Source organism: Prunus mume, linkage group LG7, assembly GCF_029339155.1.
Source record: "Prunus mume cultivar Tortuosa linkage group LG7, ASM2933915v1, whole genome shotgun sequence".
NCBI classification, from domain to species: domain Eukaryota; kingdom Viridiplantae; phylum Streptophyta; class Magnoliopsida; order Rosales; family Rosaceae; genus Prunus; species Prunus mume.
The window spans coordinates 16,513,039-16,538,105 of NC_142704.1; the positions used below are offsets into that span (position 1 = coordinate 16,513,039).

General features: G+C 37.8%; 4 protein-coding genes and 1 non-coding gene across 5 annotated transcripts; 2 read left to right on the top strand and 3 right to left on the bottom strand.

The window, feature by feature from the left end:
• LOC103344351 (SNF2 domain-containing protein CLASSY 4-like) lies at positions 1-8,348 on the top strand. Its single transcript, XM_089041166.1, is given in 10 exon segments — positions 1-224; positions 516-2,249; positions 2,351-2,512; positions 3,422-3,497; positions 3,500-4,329; positions 4,331-6,203; positions 6,285-6,401; positions 6,969-7,147; positions 7,653-7,945; positions 8,055-8,348. Coding segments are annotated over 5 exon segments (3,780 nt in total). The 5' UTR covers positions 1-224; positions 516-533; the 3' UTR covers positions 5,327-6,203; positions 6,285-6,401; positions 6,969-7,147; positions 7,653-7,945; positions 8,055-8,348.
• Positions 8,349-9,376: 1,028 nt separating this feature from the next.
• Positions 9,377-14,225, bottom strand: LOC103328865 (uncharacterized). Its single transcript, XM_008231269.2, has 10 exons — positions 14,137-14,225; positions 13,981-14,046; positions 12,039-12,166; positions 11,841-11,957; positions 11,100-11,293; positions 10,911-11,016; positions 10,634-10,784; positions 10,346-10,485; positions 9,862-10,028; positions 9,377-9,783 (listed from the first exon to the last, which is right to left on the bottom strand). The coding sequence occupies exons 3-10, from the start codon at positions 12,097-12,099 to the stop codon at positions 9,490-9,492; spliced, it is 1,230 nt and encodes a 409-aa protein (XP_008229491.2). The 5' UTR covers positions 12,100-12,166; positions 13,981-14,046; positions 14,137-14,225; the 3' UTR covers positions 9,377-9,489.
• Positions 14,226-17,850: 3,625 nt separating this feature from the next.
• TRNAE-CUC (transfer RNA glutamic acid (anticodon CUC)) lies at positions 17,851-17,923 on the bottom strand. The gene has a single exon. It is a non-coding gene; the product is annotated as a tRNA-Glu (tRNA).
• Positions 17,924-18,068: 145 nt separating this feature from the next.
• LOC103328864 (large ribosomal subunit protein eL43) lies at positions 18,069-19,663 on the top strand. The gene is made up of 5 exons (XM_008231268.3): positions 18,069-18,192; positions 18,513-18,552; positions 19,031-19,119; positions 19,206-19,288; positions 19,373-19,663. The coding sequence occupies exons 1-5, from the start codon at positions 18,190-18,192 to the stop codon at positions 19,434-19,436; spliced, it is 279 nt and encodes a 92-aa protein (XP_008229490.1). The 5' UTR covers positions 18,069-18,189; the 3' UTR covers positions 19,437-19,663.
• Positions 19,664-20,323: 660 nt separating this feature from the next.
• LOC103328863 (uncharacterized) lies at positions 20,324-24,629 on the bottom strand. The gene is made up of 3 exons (XM_089055782.1): positions 23,236-24,629; positions 21,770-22,028; positions 20,324-20,947 (listed from the first exon to the last, which is right to left on the bottom strand). The coding sequence occupies exons 1-3, from the start codon at positions 24,093-24,095 to the stop codon at positions 20,795-20,797; spliced, it is 1,272 nt and encodes a 423-aa protein (XP_088911908.1). The 5' UTR covers positions 24,096-24,629; the 3' UTR covers positions 20,324-20,794.
• Between the last annotated feature and the right edge of the window lie 438 nt (positions 24,630-25,067).

Below are 25,067 nucleotides of genomic sequence, written 5' to 3' on the forward strand. Positions count from 1 at the left end.
CCTCTCTTTTTCAACTCTCAAAGACCAAAATTTACACTTACGAAGAAAGAACAAAAAGCGTCCGGCTCCTTCGCTCTCTGGCGTGGCGTGGCGTGCATGCTCTGAAGCACAAGCACTCTCTCTTCGCGCCCTTTTGCCTTCCTCTGGTCCTGCTCACCATCACGAAGCTCTTGTTGTGCTCTTCTCTGTTTTCTCTCTCTGCAAGTTCGCTATTTTTGCTGCTTGTAAGTCTCTCTCTCTCCCTATGACTCTGTTTTGCTGTTTCTGGTGTGTATATGCATGTGTTGTATGATTTTTGTGTATGTGGGTGTCCGATTTGAGTGAAAAGAGCTGGCTTTGTGATGATTTTTCTTTGGTAACAAAATTGTATCTTTGGGGTTATTGTGATAGGATGTAGCTTCTTCTCTTTGCGGTTACGTGTGTAGGTGTGTATATATACATATGCATGTTTTAGTGTGATTTTGATGTAAAAGAGCCGACTTTTTAAATAATTTTTTGTGTTTTTGGTGGAAAAGGTTCAATCTTTGGTGCTCATGGACTATAACGCGCCTGTAGCAAGGAGGACACGGCTAAGTGAGGAGAAATACTGGAGGAAGATATGCGAGAAACAGGCTGGGAAACGAAAACTCCGTGAGGGGTCTGATAAAAAAGAGAAATCACGTAAGGAGTCCAAGGAATGGGATTGTGTCTCTCTGGATGACTCTGAGGAGAATGAGGAAGCCAGCAAGGACAAGAAGAAGAGTGGGAAAAGAAAACTCCATGATGGGTCCGATATGAAAGGGAAATCACGCAAGGGGTCCAAGGAATGGGACTGTATTTATGTTGATGACTCTGAGGAGAATGAGGAAGTCAGTGTGAGTCCATCCACGAAAGGCAAGAACAAGAAGAAGGGTGGGAAAAGAAAATCTGCTGAGGGGTCTAAGAAACAGAGGTCCGGTTGTGATGATTCTGATGACAGTGGAGCGGCCAGTGTGGAGATCCTCAGTGAAAGTTCATTTGGAAAGCAAGACAATGATTCCGTGGGTTTTGATCATGTTGAGAGTGCCGGATCAAATGGAAAGAATTCTAAATCTGGTGCTGTGGACATTGAGAATTTGTGTCCAGTTGACGTGGAGGATAGTGATGGTGAGGTGGTGTATTTGGGTGAAGAGAAAGTAGGAGGTTCTGGTTGTTCGAGTAAAGAGAGGAGTGATGCCAGTGAGGATACTGCTTCTGATGGCTCAGATGAATCTTGGAAGAGTAGTTCTAGTGAGGATGCTATTTCTGATGCCTCAGATGAATCAGATGATGAGTCTTTTGAACAAGAAAAGTCAGAAAGTTCTGTATTTTCTGAGGAGTCGAATTCATGTAGTGGAGAGGGCCATGATGATGAAAGAGAGGTTACCAAGACAAGTGGGAAACCAAGAAAGGGGAAAAGTGTTGAGGGTGATGTTGAGGTGAAGAAGGGGAAGGACATTGATGCTAGTGAGATTACAAAAGGAAGTGGGAAAGCGGGAAAGGGGAGAAGTGTTGAGGTTGGTGTGAGGAGAAAGAGAAGGGTTGGGTTGGATATGTCAGTTGATGCAGATGATGGCATTGATAGCAACAAAGATGATCCTATTCATTCTGCTCAAGAGTTTAATAGTGTGGCAAAACGAAATCGTTCACGAGTTAGTCGAAGAAGTGAAAAGAAGAGAATAGAATCTGGAACTGTAAATCAACGACTTTGTGTTGATGAGGATAATGAGGATTCTTCTTCCGGGCATGATAATGACAATGAGGATGTTGATGACGCCAATTGCAGTGGTCTGAGAACTAGGTGCCACGAAAAGAAAACAGGGTCTGATGATGATAGAAGAAATGATGAAGGTGACAAGACCTATGGTGGTAGTCCAGAAACTGAGCCTAATAAATGGAACGGTGTCCACGGAGTGTACAAGAAGAATAAAAGGGATATTGAGAATCTGACTAACAGAAGGTCCATGCGGGCAAAGAAGGATTGTAATGCTTTTAAGATTCTTGTAGATTCCATTTATGAGAAGGGAGAAGGGACACTGGAAGGGTCAGTTTCCTTTGGAGATGAAGGCCCTAAAGATGAAAGAAATCCACCAAAATCTGAGATGACAACGCTTCCACTTAAGTTTACTTTTCCATGTGAGCAGTCAAATGTACCAAAGAAGTCAGAGTGTGATCCAGAAGAAAAAGAACTATGGGACGATCTTGAATTTGCTCTCAGAGCTTCTGAGATTGGGTCCCCTGATTCTAATGTGGTAGGTTGACATAAACAACATTGTTTGCACTCTACTCCTGGAAAGTACATTTTTGTTTCTTGCACAAGATGTTTTATTGCAAGTGAATGTTTGATTGGCAGGTTGAAAGTCAAGATTCACTCCCTATTGCTAATGAAGTTGAAACAGTAGCTGGCCTCTGTAGGAGAGGGGTTCATCAGCTTATACTTGATGAAGAGATTGGACTCCTATGCAAGTTTTGCTCTTATGTAGATCAGGAGATCAAGTATATTTTACCAGACTTCGTAAGTCGTGCAACTGTCATATGCATGTTCCTTTCAGTTAAGATTGATTATGTTAGCATTTTTCATTTGCACTAAAACTTAGAATCTAGTTATTATTATGACAACACTGCATGTAGAGCATTCTGTGCTATTTGGAACATGCTTTAGGATGCATCCTTTGTTGGCAATTTTATCCATATAAGTTCTAGATTTAGAGACTTAGAGCAAGGGCTTGCTTACCTAGCTGGGTCCATTATTTGGAATGAAACTATGACGTGTTGACGTTCCATTCGCTGTAACATGAGTTGGCCAAGTTTGATTGGATCTGAGAGCAAACTCACTGTTCAAGTTATTGACCCAATTGACATATTTCAACTGTTATTTGTTATTATTAGATTTTTATTGTATTTGTAAATAGCTCTTGTATATGCTCGGACTTGATCATTGGTTTAGTTCATTTGGTTACTCAAAGCTTTTGGTCTTTAACTTGACAGTAATTATTTTTTGGTGTACTTAACTTGACAATGCTTTCTTTCTTTGATATTGAGAGGATCCTTCATCCTCGGATGGGGTAATTTAATGATCTCATTGGTGGGCCATTTTTACTTCTAAAAGCTGCAACTCGTTGATTTTAGTCATTCAAATCAGAATTATCAAGTTAGTTATGGTGAATGTCCTTGCAATGTTTCTGGCCAATCTCAAATTTTTTTTAAGGATTTCTTGAGTCTCGTCAAATATGTTGCTTTGAATGATTTAGTATATCTTGGCCAAAAAAAAAGAAGAAGAAGAATGATTTAGTATATAGGGTCTGATTTTCCGATCTTCTTTTACTTTCCTTGTCTGGTTTCTGATACTCCGTGCTTATCAACTTAATTGTCATGCTTTAGCATATCAGATATGTGATTTTTCCCTTGTGTATGTTCATTCCAGATTGACTGCCCTTATGGAAGATTTGGCACAAGAGGCTCCGAAACAGACAACCGGTCTATCTTTGATGAGCTTCAATCCCATTTTCTGATTCTGATCGCCATTCTGGCTGTAATTCTCATCCTCACGTTGAAGGCACAGTGTGGGACTTAATTCCTGGTGTTAAAAGTAGTATGTATCCCCATCAGCGTGAAGGTTTTGAGTTTATCTGGAACCATATAGCGGGTGGTATTCATCTTGACAAGTTGAAAAAGCCAAGTAGTGTTGGTGGGAATGGATGCATCATATCACATGCTCCTGGAACAGGAAAAACTCGCCTGACCATTGTCTTTCTCCAGACATACATGGAGTTATTCCCAGATTGCAGGCCGCTTCTGATTGCTCCTCGTAGCATGCTCCTTACGTGGGAAGAGGAGTTTAAAAAATGGAAGTTTGACATTCCATTTCACAATCTTAACAACTTGGAGTTATCTGGCGAAGAAAATCAAACAGCTGTAAATTTGGTGATGCAAGCTCAAGGCAGGAAAAGTGTTAACAAAGAGAACAGCCGAATGCTGAAGTTGTATTCCTGGAAAAAGAACAGAAGCATCCTGGGGATTACTTACCGGCTGTTTGAGCAGCTTTCTGGAGCACAAAAATCTGGCTCAGCTGATGAAATGGGGAAAATCCTTCTTGAGTTTCCTGGTCTTGTAGTGTTTGATGAAGGACACACTCCTCGGAATGATCAAAGTCATATGTGGAAGGCTTTGTCAGAAATCAAAACAAAAAGCCGAATTCTGCTCTCTGGAACTCCGTTTCAAAATAACTTTCAGGAGCTATTCAATACAATCTACCTTGTGAGGCCCACTTTTGCAGCCTCGATTGATTCTACTAAATTCAGTAGGGATCTTCCCAGAAAACGAGGCCGGATAAAGCAATGGGGAAAAATGGAAAAGGACTTTTGTGGCCAGTAGTAGTGGAAAAGTTGCTGATGACAAAGAAAAACATGCTACAGAGGTCAAAGCTCAGATTGCGCCATTTGTCCACGTCTATAAAGGTTCTGTGCTGCAAGATAGTCTTCCCGGGTTAAGGAACTCAGTTGTTGTTTTACACCCAACCCCGCTACAGGTGAGGTTTCATAAGAGAATTCAAGGGGTGAAGGAACTGTTTCGATATGAAAACCTAGAGGCTTTAATATGTATTCATCCTTCCCTCTTGCTTAAGGATAAGGAAGATGCATTTTCTGCTGACCGGGATAGGTTAGAGGAGCTTAAATTAAATCCCGATGCTGGAGTCAAGGCAAAATTTGTGATGGAACTCATTCGGCTCAGCGATGCTATGAAGGAAAGAGTTCTGGTTTTCAGTCAATACCTTGATCCGTTAATCCTTATAAGGGATCTTCTGAAATCTCTATTTCAGTGGACTGAAGGGGAAGAGGTGCTGTATATGGATGGGAAATGTGATATGAAGCAGCGTCAATCCTCGATGAAGGTTTTCAATGATCCATCTAGCAATGCCAAGGTATTACTAGCTTCAACTAAAGCATGTTCCGAAGGCATAAGCCTTGTTGGAGCTTCCAGGGTTGTATTGCTTGATGTCGCATGGAATCCATCTGTGGAGAGGCAAGCAATATCCCGTGCCTACAGGCTGGGACAGAAGAAGGTTGTGTTTGTCTACCATCTCCTCATGGACGGAACTAACGAAGAGGATAAATACAGTCGCCAAGTTGACAAGAGTCGTTTATCTGAGTTGGTGTTTTCTGATTCAGACAAGAAGGCTCTCGATAAGGAAATCCGAGCCACTGTTTCAGAGGATAAAATCTTGGAAGAGATGGCTCAGCATGAGAAACTGAAGCACATATTTAAAAGCATAGCTTTACTGCATGAAGACATATACTTTGAGCAGCTAGGCCAGTCAACTTTTGGTTAAGATTTAAAGAAGACAAGATCAATTGAGTTGATTCTGATGATCTCCGATAATTAGTGTGTTGTTGTAGATAGTCAACTAATTAATGATTCTATTTCCTGTTTTGTAAAGACAATTAGCACAATATAGGATTTGGTTTTCTACTTCCTTGTATAAAACTGTGATTAATTCCTTGTGCTGTAGTTGTCTTCACTCAAGGGCTGTGATACAAGGATCACTTGGTTCCTTCTGCCATGGTTGAATGAGAAGGTTTTGTAGACTCCTTGTTATCTCCCATGGAAGGAATGACTACGGTTTTGTATGCACACATAACCCTTTTGAACTCCGGTATTATTGAGAAGCCTCATGTTTGTTAAGTGTCAGCTCCTCCTGGAGTCGATATGGAAGATACACAAGGGAACCATTATCGGCAAATACCATCTTTGTGGCCATCATCAATCATTGCAAGACCCTCCTGAGAAAAGCAAGGGTTTCTTGAGCCCCAGCAATTGTAGTATGTATATATAATAGACTGAAGGGAAGTGTGGATGGTATGAGTAGTTCAGTAGTCCTGTGTACCAAATGCCCCCTTAGTAGATAGGCCTACCAATGGGTTATTTTAAGATTAGGTTATTTGTCTTTTAAGCTAATTATATCTTGATTCAATCTTGTATTTGATTTCATAGGAGACACCATGTTTTTGAATTTTACTCTAGTTCATGTCATGTAATGCTGATTATACTTGTATTTTCCTATCTCTCATCTGGATCCAGTTTTGACCCATTATTCTCCTTGAATGAAAATTTACCAAGAACTGGACAATCTTTCATTTGTTGGAAAATGGCAAAGAAAGGAAGCCCGAAGTTGAATATTGCTATTATTCATCCTGATCTGGGTATAGGTAATTTCTATTTCTTCTTGTCATCATTGAAGATTGTAAAGAAGTTGTTTTGGCCTTATGTTGTTGTGATGTGATGTGCAGGTGGAGCTGAAAGACTAATTGTTGATGCGGCTGTGGAACTTGCATCCCATGGGCATAAAGTTCATGTTTTCACAGCGCACCATGACAAAAATCGCTGTTTTGAGGAGACTATTTCTGGTGTGCCTTTTTTGTACTTGACATTTATCTTTGAAATGATTGTATTTGTGAAAATGTGGTGGGGTTTACTTAGGGTTGGAATGTCTACGGTACAATAAATCAAATAGGTGTGTTCGGCAACCACAAATACTCATGCCCATATCCTACATCAAAATTGTAATGCCATTTGAAAGTTGAAATCAGAGACTTATACATACACAAGAAGATAAAATTTTATATGCATCCTTTGGAGGAAGAAAAGAAGTCACAGTAGAATACTGAAAGATTTCAGGTTCAAGTAGTCTTATTGATGGATGTATGCTAATTAGTAAGTACACCCTTCGAAAAGAAAAAAAAAAGGACTTTAAATTACTATACAAGCTACCGGGTTAGATATGCTTGGTCCTTGTTTTCTGTAATTCTGGATGATATTTGTTTAGGCCATATACCAAAGGATCCAATGCCTACTCGAATGCCTACCGGTTGACATTGATACATTAATCCAGCATCATTTCATACTTTGATTGATAGAATTGCATGACTTGTGCACATATGGGTGAAAAAATTGATACATGTCTATTGTTTTAGGTAGTTTTGATAAGCGCTTGAAGAAAATGTTGAGTACTTGGAGGAGCTCAGAAGTTTAGCAGGAAAGGGAAGGAGTGTCTAGTCAGGTGTCAGTCAGAAATATGCTTCATCAGAGGCGAAAGAGTGATCGTGAAGCTGTTTCTGAGGATGATTGCCTGCGTGCTATAAGTAAGTTGAAGGTAAATATGATTAGCTTGTCAATGCATTACTTGTACAAGTGTCAGTCAGAAATTGATGTACTTCAAAATTAGGAAGGCCTTAGACAAGTGATTGGCCCCCAGCCCCAAAAGAACACAAATAAATCTTGTGATCCTATGGTTTCAGTAGAAGAGGTTCACATCCTGAATTTTAGGTGACTAGGCCCAAGGGGCTCGAATTCTTGCCACATTTTTGCTATGTGACAGAACACTGTGGCTAGTTCTTTTAGGTTGTTAGCCTGGTGATTGCTGGAAGGCCGATTAGGTTTTGTTACCATTGTATATGAGTAGTTGTAGTAGTAGTCCCTTTTGATCTCATGATTGAAACTCTGTATTTTATGATTTATTATGATGCTTTCGACTCTTAAGCATTTCATAAAGTTTGTCTTAAGCAGTTCATATTATATCTCTGCAGTAGTTAGTACCATACTATTATGATTGTTGACTAAGTGATGCATTATACTAACAAACTGTTGCTTGATTCCAGGTATTGGGTAATGGTTTTGATGTGATTTCTGTTGGAAAGCGAAAGCTTGTTCGTTCTGTTCCAACTGAGTTGAACAAAGACCATAATGAAATTGTTTTATCTTCTTGCTAACTTTGCCAGGAGTATAAATTTCAGCCAACTTATTTGATTTTTACCATCTAGATGGGTTACTTGCGCTTATGTTCCGGTTCTCTTCTCTTAGGCTCAAGGATTTGTGACTTGTTGATGAGGTAGAGAGACGGTTATCTTGGTCCACTGGCTGTGCAATTGATGCATTCGACACTTTACTAGATGTAAGTTGATGACATTTACTGAACTACTCATACTATCCACTCTTCGCTTCAGTCTATTATGTATACATACTACGATTGCTGGGGCTCAAGAAACCATTGCTTTTCTCAGGAGGGTCTTGCAATGATTGATGATGGCCACAAAGATGGTATTCGCCGATATTGGTTCCCTTGTGCATCTTCCATATCGACTCCAGGAGGAGCTGACACTTAACAAACATGAGGCTTCTCAATAATACCGGAGTTCAAAAGGGTTATGTGTGCATACTGAATGATGGCTGATTTATCTGTGATTTCCTTTTGTAATACTAGTTGGTCAAACAGACTGCTGATGTACAATGTATTTCAGCTTATAAACGAGACATTTGCAGGGAATAACTCATGTTACTTCCCTCTATGTTACAAATAGTTTTATTGGTGAAGTATATTGGAAGATCATGATGCTCTGCAATGAAACTTAACACAAATTTTTTGTATTTTCTATGATCATATATATAGTGCATCAGTAATTTTTTTCTCTGGTCTGTGCCTTAGTCATTGTAAGACTCAAGTTTGACAAACACAAAGTTCTATTCCTTATAAAGCGAGCTAAACTTACCCGGCCCACAAGCAATCTTATAAATACCCAGAAATTATTTTTGAAAAAATCTCCATTAACGCAAGAATTATGGAGGGAAAGCTCTCACGATGGAGCTCACAGCCACGGCCCTGCAATTTGCTAAGAATAATCAGAGGCCCTCGCCAATTTTTATAATAAACAGATTAATTTATCAAAATGAACTGAAATGAGTGTTCATCTTCCATTTTTCATTAACAATAAAGGCATAGAAAACCAGAGATTTGTGGATGTTATGTTGTCAGACTATCAACCTCATAATGACATTAACAGACAATTGAACTCTATCATAAATGTACAAGAGATTTATGCAAGGTACCAGTTACTGATTACCTGGTTCGCCGAGTCCGTTTCAGATGTTTTGCTTAGGGTTCTAGTAATTGTTCAGCAACTTCTGCAAGAAAACAGACATGGGTTTAAGAGAGATATCTATTACATGCACCCTTCTGTGTTTTCAGGTGAATCTGAGTTGTTTTTCATTTCCAGTGTAAAAATAATTCTTAGTATACGGGCTATAGGGGTTCGTGGTGGTGGAGGAACTGGATCGGAAAAAAAAGGGCTTCTAGTTGTAAGATATCTAATGAAACCATTGCTGGAATTGAGACCTCATTCAAAGAGAAAGATATAGTTCGTTATGAGACTTGAACTTGGATTAAGATAAATGGTAGTAGAGAGTGCCTTGCCTTACATGTTTGCACTTTCTTTTCCCTTTTGTCCATTACGTTTACATACTTTTCATTTATGTTTGCCAGATTAAGATTATAAGTCAATGGGGCTCGCCACAACCATATATAAACTCCAATGCAGGACAAGTATAGTTAGTCAATTGCCATCATCATTATGTAATATCTGAAGCTTGCAGCAGTCGCTTTAAAGCAGAGATTCATATTAATGCGACTGTCTGTGTATCATGCGCTATGTTAATTTATTCTCAGTCTCTCTTTGTCCGAGCAATATCAACAAGGTATTGATTCAAATTCTGACCAAATATTTTTGTAGAGAATGACTCCGTGACATGCTTTCGAGCTTCAGTACCCATTCTCTGTGCCATCTGTGGGTCTTGAATGAGTTTAGCCATAGCCAAGGAGAATGCTCTTGGGTTACCCTCACAAAGAAATCCTGTTACACCATCCTTAACTGTTTCTACAGGGCCCCCACTATTGCATGCAATAACAGGTTTGTGAGCCGCCATCGCTTCCAGAGGAACAATGCCAAAGTGTTCATCCTGCATTATTGAATACCACACGTCAAATTCATTTCTTCACTATATCCAATCAATGGAACCAAATAAAGAAATTAGCACCTTTGGCGTATAAAGAACACATAGGCATTGGGAGAGAAGTGCATTTCTTTCAGCTGTTGAGCAAGATGTGATGAAGTTAACCTGACTAGACACTCCTTCCCTTTCCGCTAAACTTCTGAGCTCCTCCAAGTACTCAACATTTTCCTTCAAGCGCTTATCAAAACCACCTAAAACAAAAGACATTTATCAATTTTTTCACCCATATGTGCACAAGTCATGCAATTCTATCGAAGTATGAAATGATGCTGGATTAATGTATCAATGTCAACCGGTAGGCATTCGAGTAGGCATTGGATCCTTTGGTATATGGCCCAAACAAATATCATCAAGAATTACCGAAAACAAGGACCAAGCATATCTAACCCGGTAGCTTGTATAGTAATTTAAAGTCTTTTTTTTTTTTTTTTCAAAGGGTGTACTTACTAATTAGCATAAAACATCCATCAATAAGACTACCCTGGCAGATAAAAAAGTAGGAACTTGCCTGCAATTGTTAAGGAAGCTTCAGCCAGATTGAGGCCTTGAAGCACATCTCCTCCCAGGGTGTGAAGCATAGAAAAGGCCAAAATTGCCAAGTCTATATTCTTTTTCTTCTCAAAACGGTTGATGGACAGAAAATTCAACCTACAACAAGGAAATAAACAAATAACCGAAACTGTAAATTACCAGATAAAATTCAAAGAAAAGTCATCTAACAAATGGTTAGATATGGAATCATAAAAGCATGCCTAAAACCGTAAGGTACCAACAGATACACAAATATGTTCATTACTTATAAGAATTGGTGGGTTCATCAAACTGATTCACATTGACAGCTGGGTAAAGAACAGCTGGCTGAACTCCTCGCGCATCAAGATGCTTGAAGGTCTTTGCAAACATAGATGCCGTAAATTTGCTATTAACAAGAATCTTATCAGCAATTCCTGCAGCAGTATCATTTAAAAAAATAATGTGGTAAGGAATAGCTGTATACCCACAACAAAAGAACACTAGAGAGATGCAGTCTACACATCACAGAAAAACGATAAAACCAAGAAATGGAATCAGACCGGTTGTCATTTCTTCTATGAAGTCTATCGGTTTTCTATATATCCTCCTTAGAATAGTTGTATGTTGAGCCAGTAATAAATCTGGAAAATGGCAATAAAAAAGAACCTGTACACAAAGATGTAACACATAAAACAACTATAATAGCAAACAATGCTACATAACAATTCGTACAAGATAGGTGCAAGCACCTTTGTTGACTTCTTTAGCTTCAGCAATGGGATGACAACAGAAACCTGATCTGCTAGTATCACATCAAATGATGGCCACATGACCAGCACACACACAGCAACAAAAAGGCACCGCAGATATGCACACAAAGCATGAAGACGATAGAATATATGTCGGGGTAGGAAAGCGCCATATACAGTCACAGGAAAGGTACCTGGCAAACCGATGACACTAAAACATCAAACTATGCACTGCTTTAGAATGACAGCTAATCAACACCAAACTGAAAACAGGTTCCCCAAAAAGGAAGCAGAAAGCATAAGCCATCTTCCAACTCTAAGGTCTAACACCCATCTGCCTATTTAGTAGTATTATGCGATATAGTTCTCAAGGCAGGTTGTATTTCTAACCATGGTACTCCTAGAAATACATACACACACACACACACACACACACACACACACACACACACACACCAAGACTACTTGAACCTGAAATCTTTCAATATTCTACTGTGACTTCTTTTCTTCCTCCAAAGGATGCATACAAAATTTTATCTTCTTGTGTTTGTATAAGTCTCTGATTTCAACTTTCAAATGGCATTACAATTTGATGTAGGATATGGGCATGAGTTTTTGTGGTTCCCGAACACACCTATTTGATTTATTGTACCATAGACATTCCAACCCTAAGTAAACCCCACCACATTTTCACAAATACAATGATTTCAAAGATAAATTTGAAGTACAAAAAAGGCACACCAGAAATAGTCTCCTCAAAACAGCGATTTTTGTCATGGTGCGCTGTGAAAACATGAACTTTATGCCCATGGGATGCAAGTTCCACAGCTGCATCAACAATTAGTCTTTCAGCTCCACCTGCACATCACATCACAACAACATAAGGCCAAAACAACTTCTTTACAATCTTCAATGATGACAAGAAGAAATAGAAATTACCTATACCCAGATCAGGATGAATAATAGCAATATTCAACTTTGAGCTTCCTTTCTTTGCCATTTTCCAACAAATGAAAGATTGTCCAGTTCTTGGTAAATTCTCATTCAAGGAGAATAATGGGTCAAAACTGGATCCAGATGAGAGATAGGAAAATACAAGTATAATCAGCATTACATGACATGAACTAGTGTAAAATTCAAAAACATGGTGTCTCTATGAAATCAAATACAAGATTGAAACAAGGTAGAATTAGCTTAAAAGACAAATAACCCATTGGTAGGCCTATCTACTAAGGGGGCGTTTGGTACACAGGACTGGACTGGACATGACTAAATTCAAGGACTGGCTTGGATTGGCTTGGCTTGGACTTAGTCCTGTCTTATATTTGATGGAGTCCTGGACTAAGGGGGGCTAAGGGGCAAAATAGTGTTATTTAGCACTATCCTATGTTTGGTGCAATCCAAGACAGGACTATATTTCTAAACTATAAAAATAATTATTTTAAACATTAAATCATTTTTTTCCTGTTCTTAAATATGCGTTATAAAAAAAATTACAAACTTATAATTACAAAAATTATAAACTAATAAATAAATCCAAAACTAATTTAACTATTACAAACAAATACATATCCAAAAGTCATCAACAGGCCCATAGAACCACTCAACCTCTCTCATCTACAACCTCTCAGTCCTCAAAGAGAAGGTTCACCAAGCCAAACCAGTCAGCATCCTCATATCCCCGTGCAGAAAGAGTTAAGACTAAATTAGACTGAAGAGTAATTAAATAAATGCAAATGAATGACCAAATTAAGCCCAGGGATTACATAATCCACACAATTCTATGATATCAACCCTGACAAGCAAATTAAACCAAATGCATTGCAAATTCAATCCAACTCAACTTGATCACCAAATCAATAAAGTGAAGCACACCAAACTAAATTAACCAACTTGATCACCTAATTATTCAAATGAATTGTTAGAACCTGTGTCCGACTTAACTTTCTCAATACAAAACCCAACATCATATCACAATTATCAATCAGCTGATGAACAATAGAACACGAGTCTTCCTTGGTCCATGTGGTAATTGCACACCAAAAATACATCAAACACTAGACCCAATTGACCAAAAAATACATATTTATCCTTTAATACAACCAACAAACTTCAAAGCTTTCTCACTTACAAAAATATACAGTTTTCAAGAGTTTATAATCAGTTGAGTATGGTAATCAGATAGTTTATTAATGGAGATGGATATAGCAATTCATTGCAAACTGAAATTCCAGAGCCATGAGCATAATGCCAAGAAGAAGAATATCATATCAGCACAGAATTGAATAGTGAAATGAGCATACTTGAATAGTGAAATGAGCATACTTCAAAACACAAAACTAGGTCTTAAAAAAGCTTAATTTCTCAAGAAACAAGATTCAGCTCCAAAGTGATTGAAAACAACATTTATCCTAATTTTAAAACTTCCCCCCACCTTCTTTGTGATATTGAAACAGAAAACCAACTCTCACAGAACATACAAATCCAGCCTATTTTTCACCACCTACAAACTGAAATAAAACAATCACAGATGCACTTGTAAACCCAGGAAAAAAAAAAAGGTGCTAACTTTAGAAAAGCAATAAATGGGTCCTCCAGATTCAATAGCGTCAATAACAACCAAAAAACAAAAAGGAAAAGGAAAAATCACAAATTGTAAGCTGCAAAATGCAATTAGACCACAATTTCAATCCCAACTAATCAACAATACGACCAATACAAATACGAATATAACACATAAATATTTTTCTTCTACTTCCCCAATTACGATTCATTTAGAAATCACAGAAAAAATTAAAAAATAAATCCAACGAAAGAAAAAAAAAAAAAACCAAGATCAAAGAAGCAATAAAGGATGAATTATAAAGCTAGCAGAGCTTACCTCAACAGTGAATCAATGAAAGCCTTAAGATTTGCACAGAGTAAGAAGTAACCCCAATGGTTAAATCTGCACAAAATCAAAATTAAAATCAGTGGACAAAGTAGAGGAGAGAGGAGAAAGGAGAGATTGAGGCAAACTATAGAGGTAGATGAAGACCCTCGCTCATGAAACTGGGGAAGAAGACGAGAGCTCCAGAGCGTGAAATCGAAGACGAGCGTGTTTTGTTTTCGCGAGATGGGCTCGTTATTTTGGGCCGCCTTATTTCAGCCCTGCTTTTTAAATGGGCTAAGATAAGCCCTGTTAGTGAGCTTCTTAAATAAGCTCATGTTTGGCATGATAGCCTCTCCTAGTTCCAGAGTTATTCTATGGTCAGGGCCTTATATATGGTTCTTAAGTGAGATTCTATATCTTTCTGTTAGCCATATATAAGGCCCTCACTACATAATTCTTGTCTAGTCCCCTCTCCCTTAACAAACATGCCCTAAGAGAACTGGACTCTAGTCTAGTGCGAATAGAGGGAATCATACGTTATTGCCCGGGCCATTTGGTGAATTTCCACTTATGAAATCTCACCTCACCAATCTCTTCTGATAATTTTGTATTTATGTCGAATCTATCCTCCTCAATATGTTAACAAACTCAACAGTCTTTCATTTTCATAATAATCCTTCCTCACTAGCCTGAAATTGCGAAATTTATCATATGATGTAATCACAATTTTTCTTCGTTTCCATTAGAAACATCACCGTGGAATTTTTGAAACGTAAAAGTTCCTTCATATACAAAACTGTCAAGGGATTCTCCAACCCTTGACAGTTCCACGACAGTTGTATCATAACTCCATTGTAGCTTATTTGGTCCACCCACCACAACCCTAGGGGGGAAGAATTCTCCAAACCCATTTTGCTCCTATATTTCTCCACTGCTTCAAGTTCTTTCGAAGGGCTAACCACCACCTCATAGAGTCGATCCTTCTTTGTTGTTTTTCTCGTCCTCCCTCCATCTTCGTGATGATAGGCACCGCTTTTAGCCTTCTTTGTTGGAGCCAATTCAGACTCATCCAATCCTATTTTTTTCTCGCCCTTACATCATAGTTGGGTTGGCTATATTCCTCCACTTCTTCAACAACGCCCAGGATCAATATGCTTCCCCCATCAGTGGACCAATTCTCACGCATCACTTCAATGTTGGGCCTATCAGTTGCAATATTATTAGAGTGAGAGAAGGCTATTTGGAGTGGGAACCAAAACCAACTTGTCATTAGATGATATTTTGTGTGTTTAATTTCATGGTTGAAATTAAATTACTAGTCCATGGAGAATTCATGGTTTAATTTATTGTTCCTCAGAATATTATGTAGTGATGGCTAGCTGTTGTTTATTGATCTTGGAAGGAGTTGCTAATTCAAATTTTGAATATAGGCTAGGTAATGGCGATTTAAATGTATCTAAGTCGATTTTGGGGATAAAGTTAACTATATGTCAATTTATATGACACATGTTGAATAATTAGAGAATGGACACGAATGGCACAGCAAATTGGGAACATCATATCTGCTCCCATTGACGAATGACTATCTTGGCTAGTCATTTCCTCTTATATTATGGCCTAAGACATAATAAAGGTACACAGTATGACATAGAGTACGTAGTTAAAGCATCTCCAAGAATAGTCGAAAAATGAACTATTCAAATTAAAGTTTGTAGACTCATGTGGCAATTTGAAAAGGCTTATTTGCTACTTTAGTAATTTATGCCCCAATAGACTTTTCAATTTAATTAATGCAATGTTATGGAAAAGAATAAAACATACGAAAAATATCTATGTATTTATTATTTGAAAAGAAAAAAATACATGTTTTTAACATTTTTAAGGTAGGTTTTTTTTTTTTTCCAAAGCAAAATTAAATGTTTTGAGGAGTGAATGTCAACTTACCAGTCCTGAAGAAAGAGAAAGAGGTTGCAACTTTTATGACTAAGTTTGACAAGACTATTAGAGAGGGTTTTGATAATGTGGCTCACATGTTTTAGCATTCCAAAGCTCTTGAAGAGGCTGATGGAGATGCCTTTAGCATACCATAACAAAATGTCTTCATTAACGTTACAAATACTCAATGACATGAGATGAGAACCATTTTTTTTTTAAAGAGCAACTCAATGACAAAAAAAACTCAACAAAAATTAATCAATTGAATTATAAAAAAAAGCCCTTGCATTTTTGCTCACCATTTTAACCCAAGGGGTGCCATTACCACCATTTTCAACATTTGACACATGTTAATGAGCATAAGCATATTTTCACAAATACAAACACAAAAAGTTAACAATGGTTAGGTCCATGGACAAGTGTCAAGTTTTAGAAAGATGGTGATAATAAACATTGAGTTAGAGTGGTGAGCAAAAATATGTCTTTAGAATTACCTACAACTTTATACAAGAAAGTATAAAACCATATATTGTGCTAATTGTCTTTATTATACGGGAAAGAGATCACTAATAAATTGACTATATACAACACTAATTATCGGAGATCATCATAATCAACTCAATTAATATTGTCTTCTTTTAACATTTCACATATCAAATTCACTCCATAGTTACAAACAAGAGATATCCTTTCGTCAAAGTTCTTAAGTCACAAAAAGTAATCATGTTCCTAATTAATTGCATATTAAGCCACAAAATGTGTGAGTATTATAAATTCATGAGTAATAATATTTTGAATTAGGTCAATATTAGTTGTATTATATATTTATTATATGCCTAAAATGACTTGGGTAAGAGCATCTTCAATAGGGGTGGCAATTTCCGACACGACCCTACACACGACTTAAAATTTGCATGGAAAATTAGTGGGTCAACTCACATGATTAAATTTTCTGGTCATTTTCAGATCAACCCGTCATTGACCCATTTATAAAATACAAATTTATAAATAAACCCAATTCTAGACATGTATTTATAAAAAAACCCAAGCACTATTTAAACATAGAAACACACCCAAAATCAACCCCAAAGTCAACTTTTTGGGTGTGTTTATAAATGGGTTTTGAGTGTGTGTAATGATGGGTTTTGGGTGTGTTTATATGTTTAAATAGTGTTTGAGTTTTTTTATAATTTCAACCCCCATTTTGGGTCATTTATTAAACGGGTCAACCTGCTAACCCTTTTTTTATTCTTCATTTTCTTCATTTTTTAAATTTATTTTATTTCTTTTTCTCAATCTTCATACATAGAGAGAGGCAAAATGCAATCACAATTTTATATAAAAGATAAAAAATACAATTACTTGATTAAATTATCAAATTTTAGGATTTTTTAGTTGCTTTTTATTTGTTACCACTTAGCGGGTCAACCTGACACGACTTGAAACCCGCATGAAAAATTAACGGGTTAACTTGTAAATGATATGTTTATTAAACGGGTAGCGGATCCGATGTTCCCAATTTGGTGTACCATTCGTGTCCCTTCTCTAATTATTCAACACGTGTCATATTACTTAACATATAGTTAACTTTGTTTTTTATTTGCTACAACTTAGCGGGTCAACACGACACTACTTGAAACTCGCACAGAAAATTAACAGGTTAACTATACGTTTATTAAACGGATCGGGTTTGAGTTGAGCATTTTTGATACATATATAATCCTGAGATGACACGACCCATTGCGAGCCCTAATCTACACATCTCTACCATTGAGTTAACTGTATGCATCTGTCTTCATTTTTGCTATTCATTTTCAATAATTTGGATTTTTTTTTTAAATAAAAAAACTCATTGGCTAAGATAATTTGGCATAACTGGCTTCAGAGTTTAGCTTTAAGGTTGGAGACTATTGAAAACATAGCTAAAGACTATTGAAAAAGAATTTCCGTTGCCGGGACTTGAACCCGGGTCTCTCGGGTGAGAGCCGAGTATCCTGACCAACTAGACTACAACGGAACTTGCTGTACTTTCATGTCCAATTTATTTTTAATGACATGGTTGCCTACACGGAGTTTGTCGTGTAATTTGGGCTTTTTTTTACCCTCAACAAAGACTTATTTGTTTGGTTTTAAACCCAGCTGGGTTGACCCGTTTAAAAATGATCCAGCCCATTTGGGCTCTATAAATTAGAACAAATCAAGTTAGGGTTTTCCTCTACTGCTCTGAGAAGTCAGTACCAGCCGCTTTAGCCCTCACAGCCAGCGACCCTCGTATCCACAACAATGGTACCTCTCTCTCTCTCTCTCTCTCTCTACTTATGGATTGTTTGTTTTCACAGAAATTAATTTGTTGTTTAAGTTTTCTGGGAAAAATGCTCTGTAATATAGGCTTGATTTTTGTGGAACCAAATCGTAAAAGCTTGTTGTTATCTTGAACTAGCTCTGAATTAGGGAAAATGAAGAAAAGTCTTGATTTTGGGTTATGGTTTTCATTTTGTAAGATTTGTGAATTTAGTTTTTGAAAATGTCATGAATTTTATTGCATATTGATTTGGTATTTCCAAGCTATGTGTGTTTATAAGAAATGGTATTTTTTTTTTTCGCAGACTAAGAGGACAAAGAAGGCGGGTATTGTTGGGAAATATGGTAAGTGCCTGGTGCTTATTCTCATGTACTATTCTCTGTTATGCTTCAGCCTTTGAGCCATATATTGATCTCATTTCTGTCTTTCCTATTTCTTGTGTGATGGTGTTTTATGATTATATGTCTGAAATTGATTGGCTTTAGTGGTTTTTTTTTTTAACTTGGTTGACTGCAGATTATGTTGTGGTTTTATGCTAAAACATTGAGTTTCCAGTTTGTTAATAGCTGAGATTAGGTGTAGTGGTAGGATTGGTTATTGGAATTACACCTGATTTTTTCCATTTTCTGTTTTGTTTTCTCCAAAATTGTATGAGATGGGCTTCTCTTTTTGGTAGGAGAAATATTTGTTCCTATGTTGCTACGCTCTTTTTCTTCTCTGGGCAACAATGCTGCATACCATGATCTCCTGATGGCACTGTATGTTTAAGTTTTAATTCTGCATTGAAGTGTATATGATTCTATTTTCTGCCGTTTATTGCAGGAACCCGTTATGGTGCTAGTCTGCGTAAGCAGATTAAGAAGATGGAAGTCAGTCAACACAGCAAGTATTTCTGTGAATTTTGCGGCAAGGTAGTGCGGTTCTATTTCCTTAACAAATTTAGTCTTACTCTTGTCTATTGAAAAATAATAAAATCTTTGATTTCCTTGTTGTATAGTATGCTGTGAAAAGAAAGGCTGTTGGAATTTGGGGATGCAAGGACTGCGGAAAAGTGAAGGCGGGCGGTGCCTATACCTTGAAGTAATCCTTTTTCTATTTTGTCAAAGTTCCTTTAATTTTCAGCCCAAGTAATGAACTTATTGATTTTTCGTTTTTTCTTAACAGCACTGCTAGTGCTGTGACGGTTAGGAGCACAATCAGAAGGCTGAGGGAGCAAACTGAGAGTTGAGCTGTGGTTACTCCACTCTACTTCGCTCTGAGCATTTGCGAGTATTGATAGACTTTCAAACAGTTTTGAGAATGTTTCTCCTTTTGTTTGCTTATATTTTGAAGAACTTGTTAGATGGAAGGCCATATTGACTTGTAGTATTTGTTTAATCTGAGATTTTTAGCTTCCCTGTTGGAATTTGGGTGTGTTCTCAATGCAATCGAAATAGTTTGTGGATTTATGTTTAATACTTCGAATGGTCTTATGCTCTTTTTGCGTAGTGGTTGTTTGGATTATTAGTTTTACTTGTTTGGGAAATAAGTCGTTGTCGTACTCTCTGTCATGTTGGCAGATCTTTCCCTTGCTGCCAGAGATCTATTGATTACAATCTCATTTCTTTATCCTCCTCTGGCGTTGAGTTAATGGAGAATTGCTGAAAGACCAGCATCTGCTGCCCGATTTGCTTCTCAACGAACCACGGCATCACATGAATTGTGAGGAATGGCTGAATTTCCACCAGAATTGGATACCCCCGAACCCAAAGTTGGTTCTCTTCCATCTTGTGTTTGTAGCCATCCAATCCGCTAAAGTCCCTAAGTTATAAGAAACATGGCTACATTAAAACATGCCTTTGTGTTTTTTTGGGCATGTGATACATCAAAGGTACTTCGTTTTCATCGTTAGAAAAAGGAAAGTGGATCACGGAAAAAGGAAAGTGGATCACCGACCTAAAAACCTAAAATCAATCTATAGTGGAGTCTGTGTGATACTCCAAACACTAATTTTGGCATAAAGGAAGTGAAGAAAGTTAGGCTGCAAGTTCATCCTCATATACATTATACACCATTTCTCTGCTTTTTCCCTTTTTTCTTCCTTTTTTTTTTCCAGGAGGGCACATAGTACACAAATAACACCAGACTGGATAGTCTTCATCCAGGCACAACTACATACAATAATAAGCAGTAGCTTTTACAAGAGGAAGCAAAAATGTAAACTCGAACCATGGACTAAATTCAGAACCTTCGTGCCGAGTTGCTAACCTTGGTTTATAACTTGGACACTCCTTACTCATCTTATGTACATATTGTTGAGGCTACAAAAAGGGGAAAGCCTGCCTGCTCCTCAGTCAGCCATATATATCAATGACTGAATGTGGTTCCAGGCAGGTACCTCGTATTCCCCATCACAACATAAATGCAGAAGAAAGAAACAGAAAAGAAAAGCAAATGACCAGTCTGTGTGGTCTTCTTTCCTCATGCTTCTGTGGCTTTGTCTAACAGTAAATAAAAATACGCTGTGACGATTCAGCCGCAGAAGCATGATGTTGATGCTGAATGGTCTGTAAAGCTGAGGCGAGCTGCGGGGTAGTGCTGTTGCCATCATTGTTGTAATGGGTGTATCTGTTTCTGCACAGCCTTTACAGCTGCAACTCTTGCAGCATTTGCTGCTTTATTAGCTATTGCTACGGCTTTCTTCACCCTTTCATCCACTTTGGCGACTTCATATGCTCTCTCAGCAGCTCTTTGTGCTTCCTGCTCATAAGATGGTTTTTAGTGAGAAAACTATCTTAGCGGTGAGGGCTTGTGCACATAATTGTTTTTTGCAGTTTCACATAAATCAACTTTTGAGTATTTCTATTGCAAAGCTGTCATTCTTTGAGGAAAAGCTCTGGCAGCATAACGTTAAAACCCAAAAGCGAGTCTAACTCTAATGACTGATGACATATATAGTGGAAGTAGGTACAACTCATGCATCCACAAACTTCCAATAGATTCCAACAAAAATGCAATCATGAAGCTCTCCATAAACGAGGACGCACAAAATCATAAAAACCAAACTCACTCAGTGTAACTTCCAAGTCTTTGTAAAAACTTAATGTTTTATTGTTTAAAAGTTTTTCAATTTTTTCATTGGGATCATCAAGCAACTAGAAATTTAGATTGCAGAAACGTTCACTGAGTAGAAAGTTATCCTCAACAAGCAAAGCTAATCTAAATCAATGGCTGCTCCTTCAGACATCAATTAAATTTTAGTGAAAAGAAAAAGATCTAACTGGTTGGTGTTCTGTTGAGGAATATTACTTGTATGACAAATTCATTGTGAGTCAGTTTCAAAAGCATCAAAATGATGTATACATACTTTATCTGCATACAAGAAGATATAACTTATTGATGGTGTTTTACTAAACTTTTAATTAATAACCAAGTCAACAACAACATACAATACAAAATACTTCGCACAAAGCTTGTCCAGCTAACTTATTCCAAAATATTTTACGGTTGTAGACCATCACATTTCAGGCAGAATTTATTCCAAAGAAATACTAATACCACAAGGACATAAAACACAATTACCTGGACTGCATTAAGCACTCTGGCATGGTTGACAGCACGGGGAGATCCAGGATGGGTATTTTGCACACTGGGAATATCTAGAACCCCATTTTGCCAATGCCCAGATTGTGTTTCCCCACTTCTGAAAGTGTACATACCAAGTCCCTGCTTTCTTCCTTCGTGCCAGGCTCCTTCATACCGGTGCCCATTCCCAAACTGATATACTCCAAAACCGTGCATCTTGTCAGCAAAATATTCCCCAGCATACCTATCCCCATTTCTGCACAATCACACGTAGAAATCAGCACTGATGTGGTTTTGTGAATTTAACTTTCACTTGCATATATCAAACAATCACCACTAACCCCTCCTTCCTTGGCATATGCTTGAAGACCAAAAATGATTGAATGCACTTCTCATATAACAGGTTTTCTTAACATGTGTGAGATCACACACACAACACACATAAAACACACAGACACGACAGTCAAATGGGGGAAACTAAATCAGTTTTCCTGTCCACAGGTGCCAAAAACATCAGCAACGTAATTAAGCATATAAAAGAACAGTGGCCAAATTCTATGGCTGTCATTTATATATATATATATATATATATATATATATATATATATATATTAAAGGAGATTCAAGGGACCCTGTAGAGAATGTGTTGGTGAAGCAATAAAGTATGAGATAGGTTCCAAACTCCATGAGGCTTAAAGACTTAACTGCCTTTTTTTGGCCAAAATACTATCTTTTATTCTAGGTATTCTAATACATATCCTGGTCATAACCCAGAAAGTGAATCCTTAAAGTATTGAACTTTTTGTAAATTATGCGACGGAACCATGATAGGTATAACAACTCAAGGCCAAACAGAATTGACATCTATGAACTCATGACTGAAAGAAACAAACTCCTAGCCAAAGAGACAAAACTAACTAAACTTGGTACGAAGTGCACAACTGTTCCATTAAGCTCATAATACCTAAAACCTTAGACAACCCTGACCAATATGCATACCTCTAATATTTCTACGAATTCCTAAAGGAAGAATATTTTGTAGGTTGATATTTATTCAAACCATTTGTTCCCATGTTTCACCTAAGTAGAATACACACAGGTCTGATAAGTCCTGTTATGAATTTTGCAACTGAACTTCCTACTACTGTAAAAGAGTACGGGTAAACTAACCTACAAGTTAGGGCACAAATTCCAACACCAGATCAAAAGACGACATAGTAACTCAGGGAGGGTACATAATCATTTCAATTCCATCAACCTTTCCCACCGCTTCACGCGGGAAAACATAGGCCATCATCTACTTGACTAGTATTAACAAACTAACTCCAAACATCAATATCAGACCACATAGAACAACATCGCCACTGATCAGTGTTTATTTCAAAACATCAATATCCTGGAAATCCAAATAATATTACATCACACACAATAACCATATATCTAAAAGAAGAGAGTAAATTTACCTGAAATGATAATGACCTAGTCCATGCTTGACACCCCACTTGAACTCCCCAACATAACGGCTCCCGTCCTCACACGTAAGTATTCCACACCCATGGCACTGCCCATTAGACCACTCTCCAGCATAAACATCACCAGTGAAGAATCTATAAACCCCAATCCCATGCCTTAACCCCTGCCTATACTGTCCACGATACCGGCTTCCTCTTGCCCAAGTCTCCACACCATAACCATCATACTTCTCATCTATCCAATCACCTTCATATCTCCCACTCATATGATAGTAATAAACCCCACTTCCTGAACACTTTCCTCTATCAAATTCACCCTCATAAACATCCTTATTACTATAAACCTGCACCCAAGACCCAGAATTTGGCCTTTTCTCCAATTTTGGCTTCTGCCCAATTGACCAAAGAACAGGCTGAGGGGGCTTAGGGACGCAAGAAGATGAACAAAGCTTAATTGGCAAAGAGCGGGAAAGAAACAAGCGAATTGAAACAAAACGAGGAAGTGCAATATTCAGAGAAATCAAAAGGGCTGCCGAGAAAGCGATTACAGAGAGGAAATCAAGAAGGAAAGACCGGCGAGGACTTGTGATGAAGTAAAGGGAAGGCACTGAAAGGAGGATAAGCAAGCGACAGTGGACTCTGAGCAAATGGGCACAGCGGAAATGGCGAAAAAGTTTGACAGCCAGTGATCTCGTGGCAAAGGGAATGATTGCAAGTGAAGCAGAACACAGAAATGAATGTGAAGAAGAAGAAGAGCCTGAATTCAAAGAACTTTGATTGTGGTGGTGGTGGTGGTGGTGAAGAGAGGAGAGTGTAGGAGAGTGGGAAAGACTGGAAGGTGTTTGGTTCATTGTAGGCCTTTTGTGGGGAGCTGAGCAAAGGGCATGTAATGGCAAGAGAAACTTGGAGATGGGTTCCTCATGGAATTTGAATTGGGTGGGATTTTGGTGAGGTTGTGTTGGTGGGTTTGGTGATGGTGAGTGATGTCTCTGTTTGGGTTGCTTAGAAATGATCAGGTGGGTAGTTTGGTGACATGTGTCGGAAAAATTGGGTATCCAGATAACTGGATTTGGATATGGATTTAGAAGTGCTTTTGATGAGAAATTGGATGAATTCCAACTGTTGGGTTGGCCTCAGCCTCTGCTTTTCTTTACTTTTCCGATCTGCGTTGCATTTACATACAAATTCTCATTCTTCTTCTTCTTCTCTCTCTCTCTCTCTCTCTCTCTGTCTGTCTGTGAGTGGCTCTGTGAATTTAGAATACCTGTGGGTTTTTGGGTTTGCCTAGATTCAGAGCAATTGGTGCATATCTGTGTGTTATGTTGCTGTTTCTTTTTTCTGTGCTGTGGTATTCATGTCTGGTTTTCTGGCAGAAACCGACCTGAGCTGGTTTGTTTCTTCTTTATACAACCCCGAGATTATAGAATATTTGCTGAAATGCCCTTGCCCTTTCTTAAATTTGAAAAAGGAACACACGTGGCACTATCCGATTGGATAACGCTGACTGTTTTTTATGCTGGAAGATAACGCTGACTGCGTAAACAAGGATAATGCTAATGACGTTTGTAGTTTTTGTGTCGCTTGCCGTGAACTTTGACAATCGTAACGTTTGATTGAAACCTCATTAATTGTTTAATTGGAATTTCTTATGCATTTGATTATGATGTATTCTTAAAATATTAGTTTTTTTAAAATATTTTAGAAGATCTTTGCATAGTTGTACTAATCTTCATCATTGATGGCCATATTTTATGATAAAAGAAACCTTTAATTTCAATCTTCAGGTTTGACACCGTGGATCAATCAATTGGTTCAACATCCCT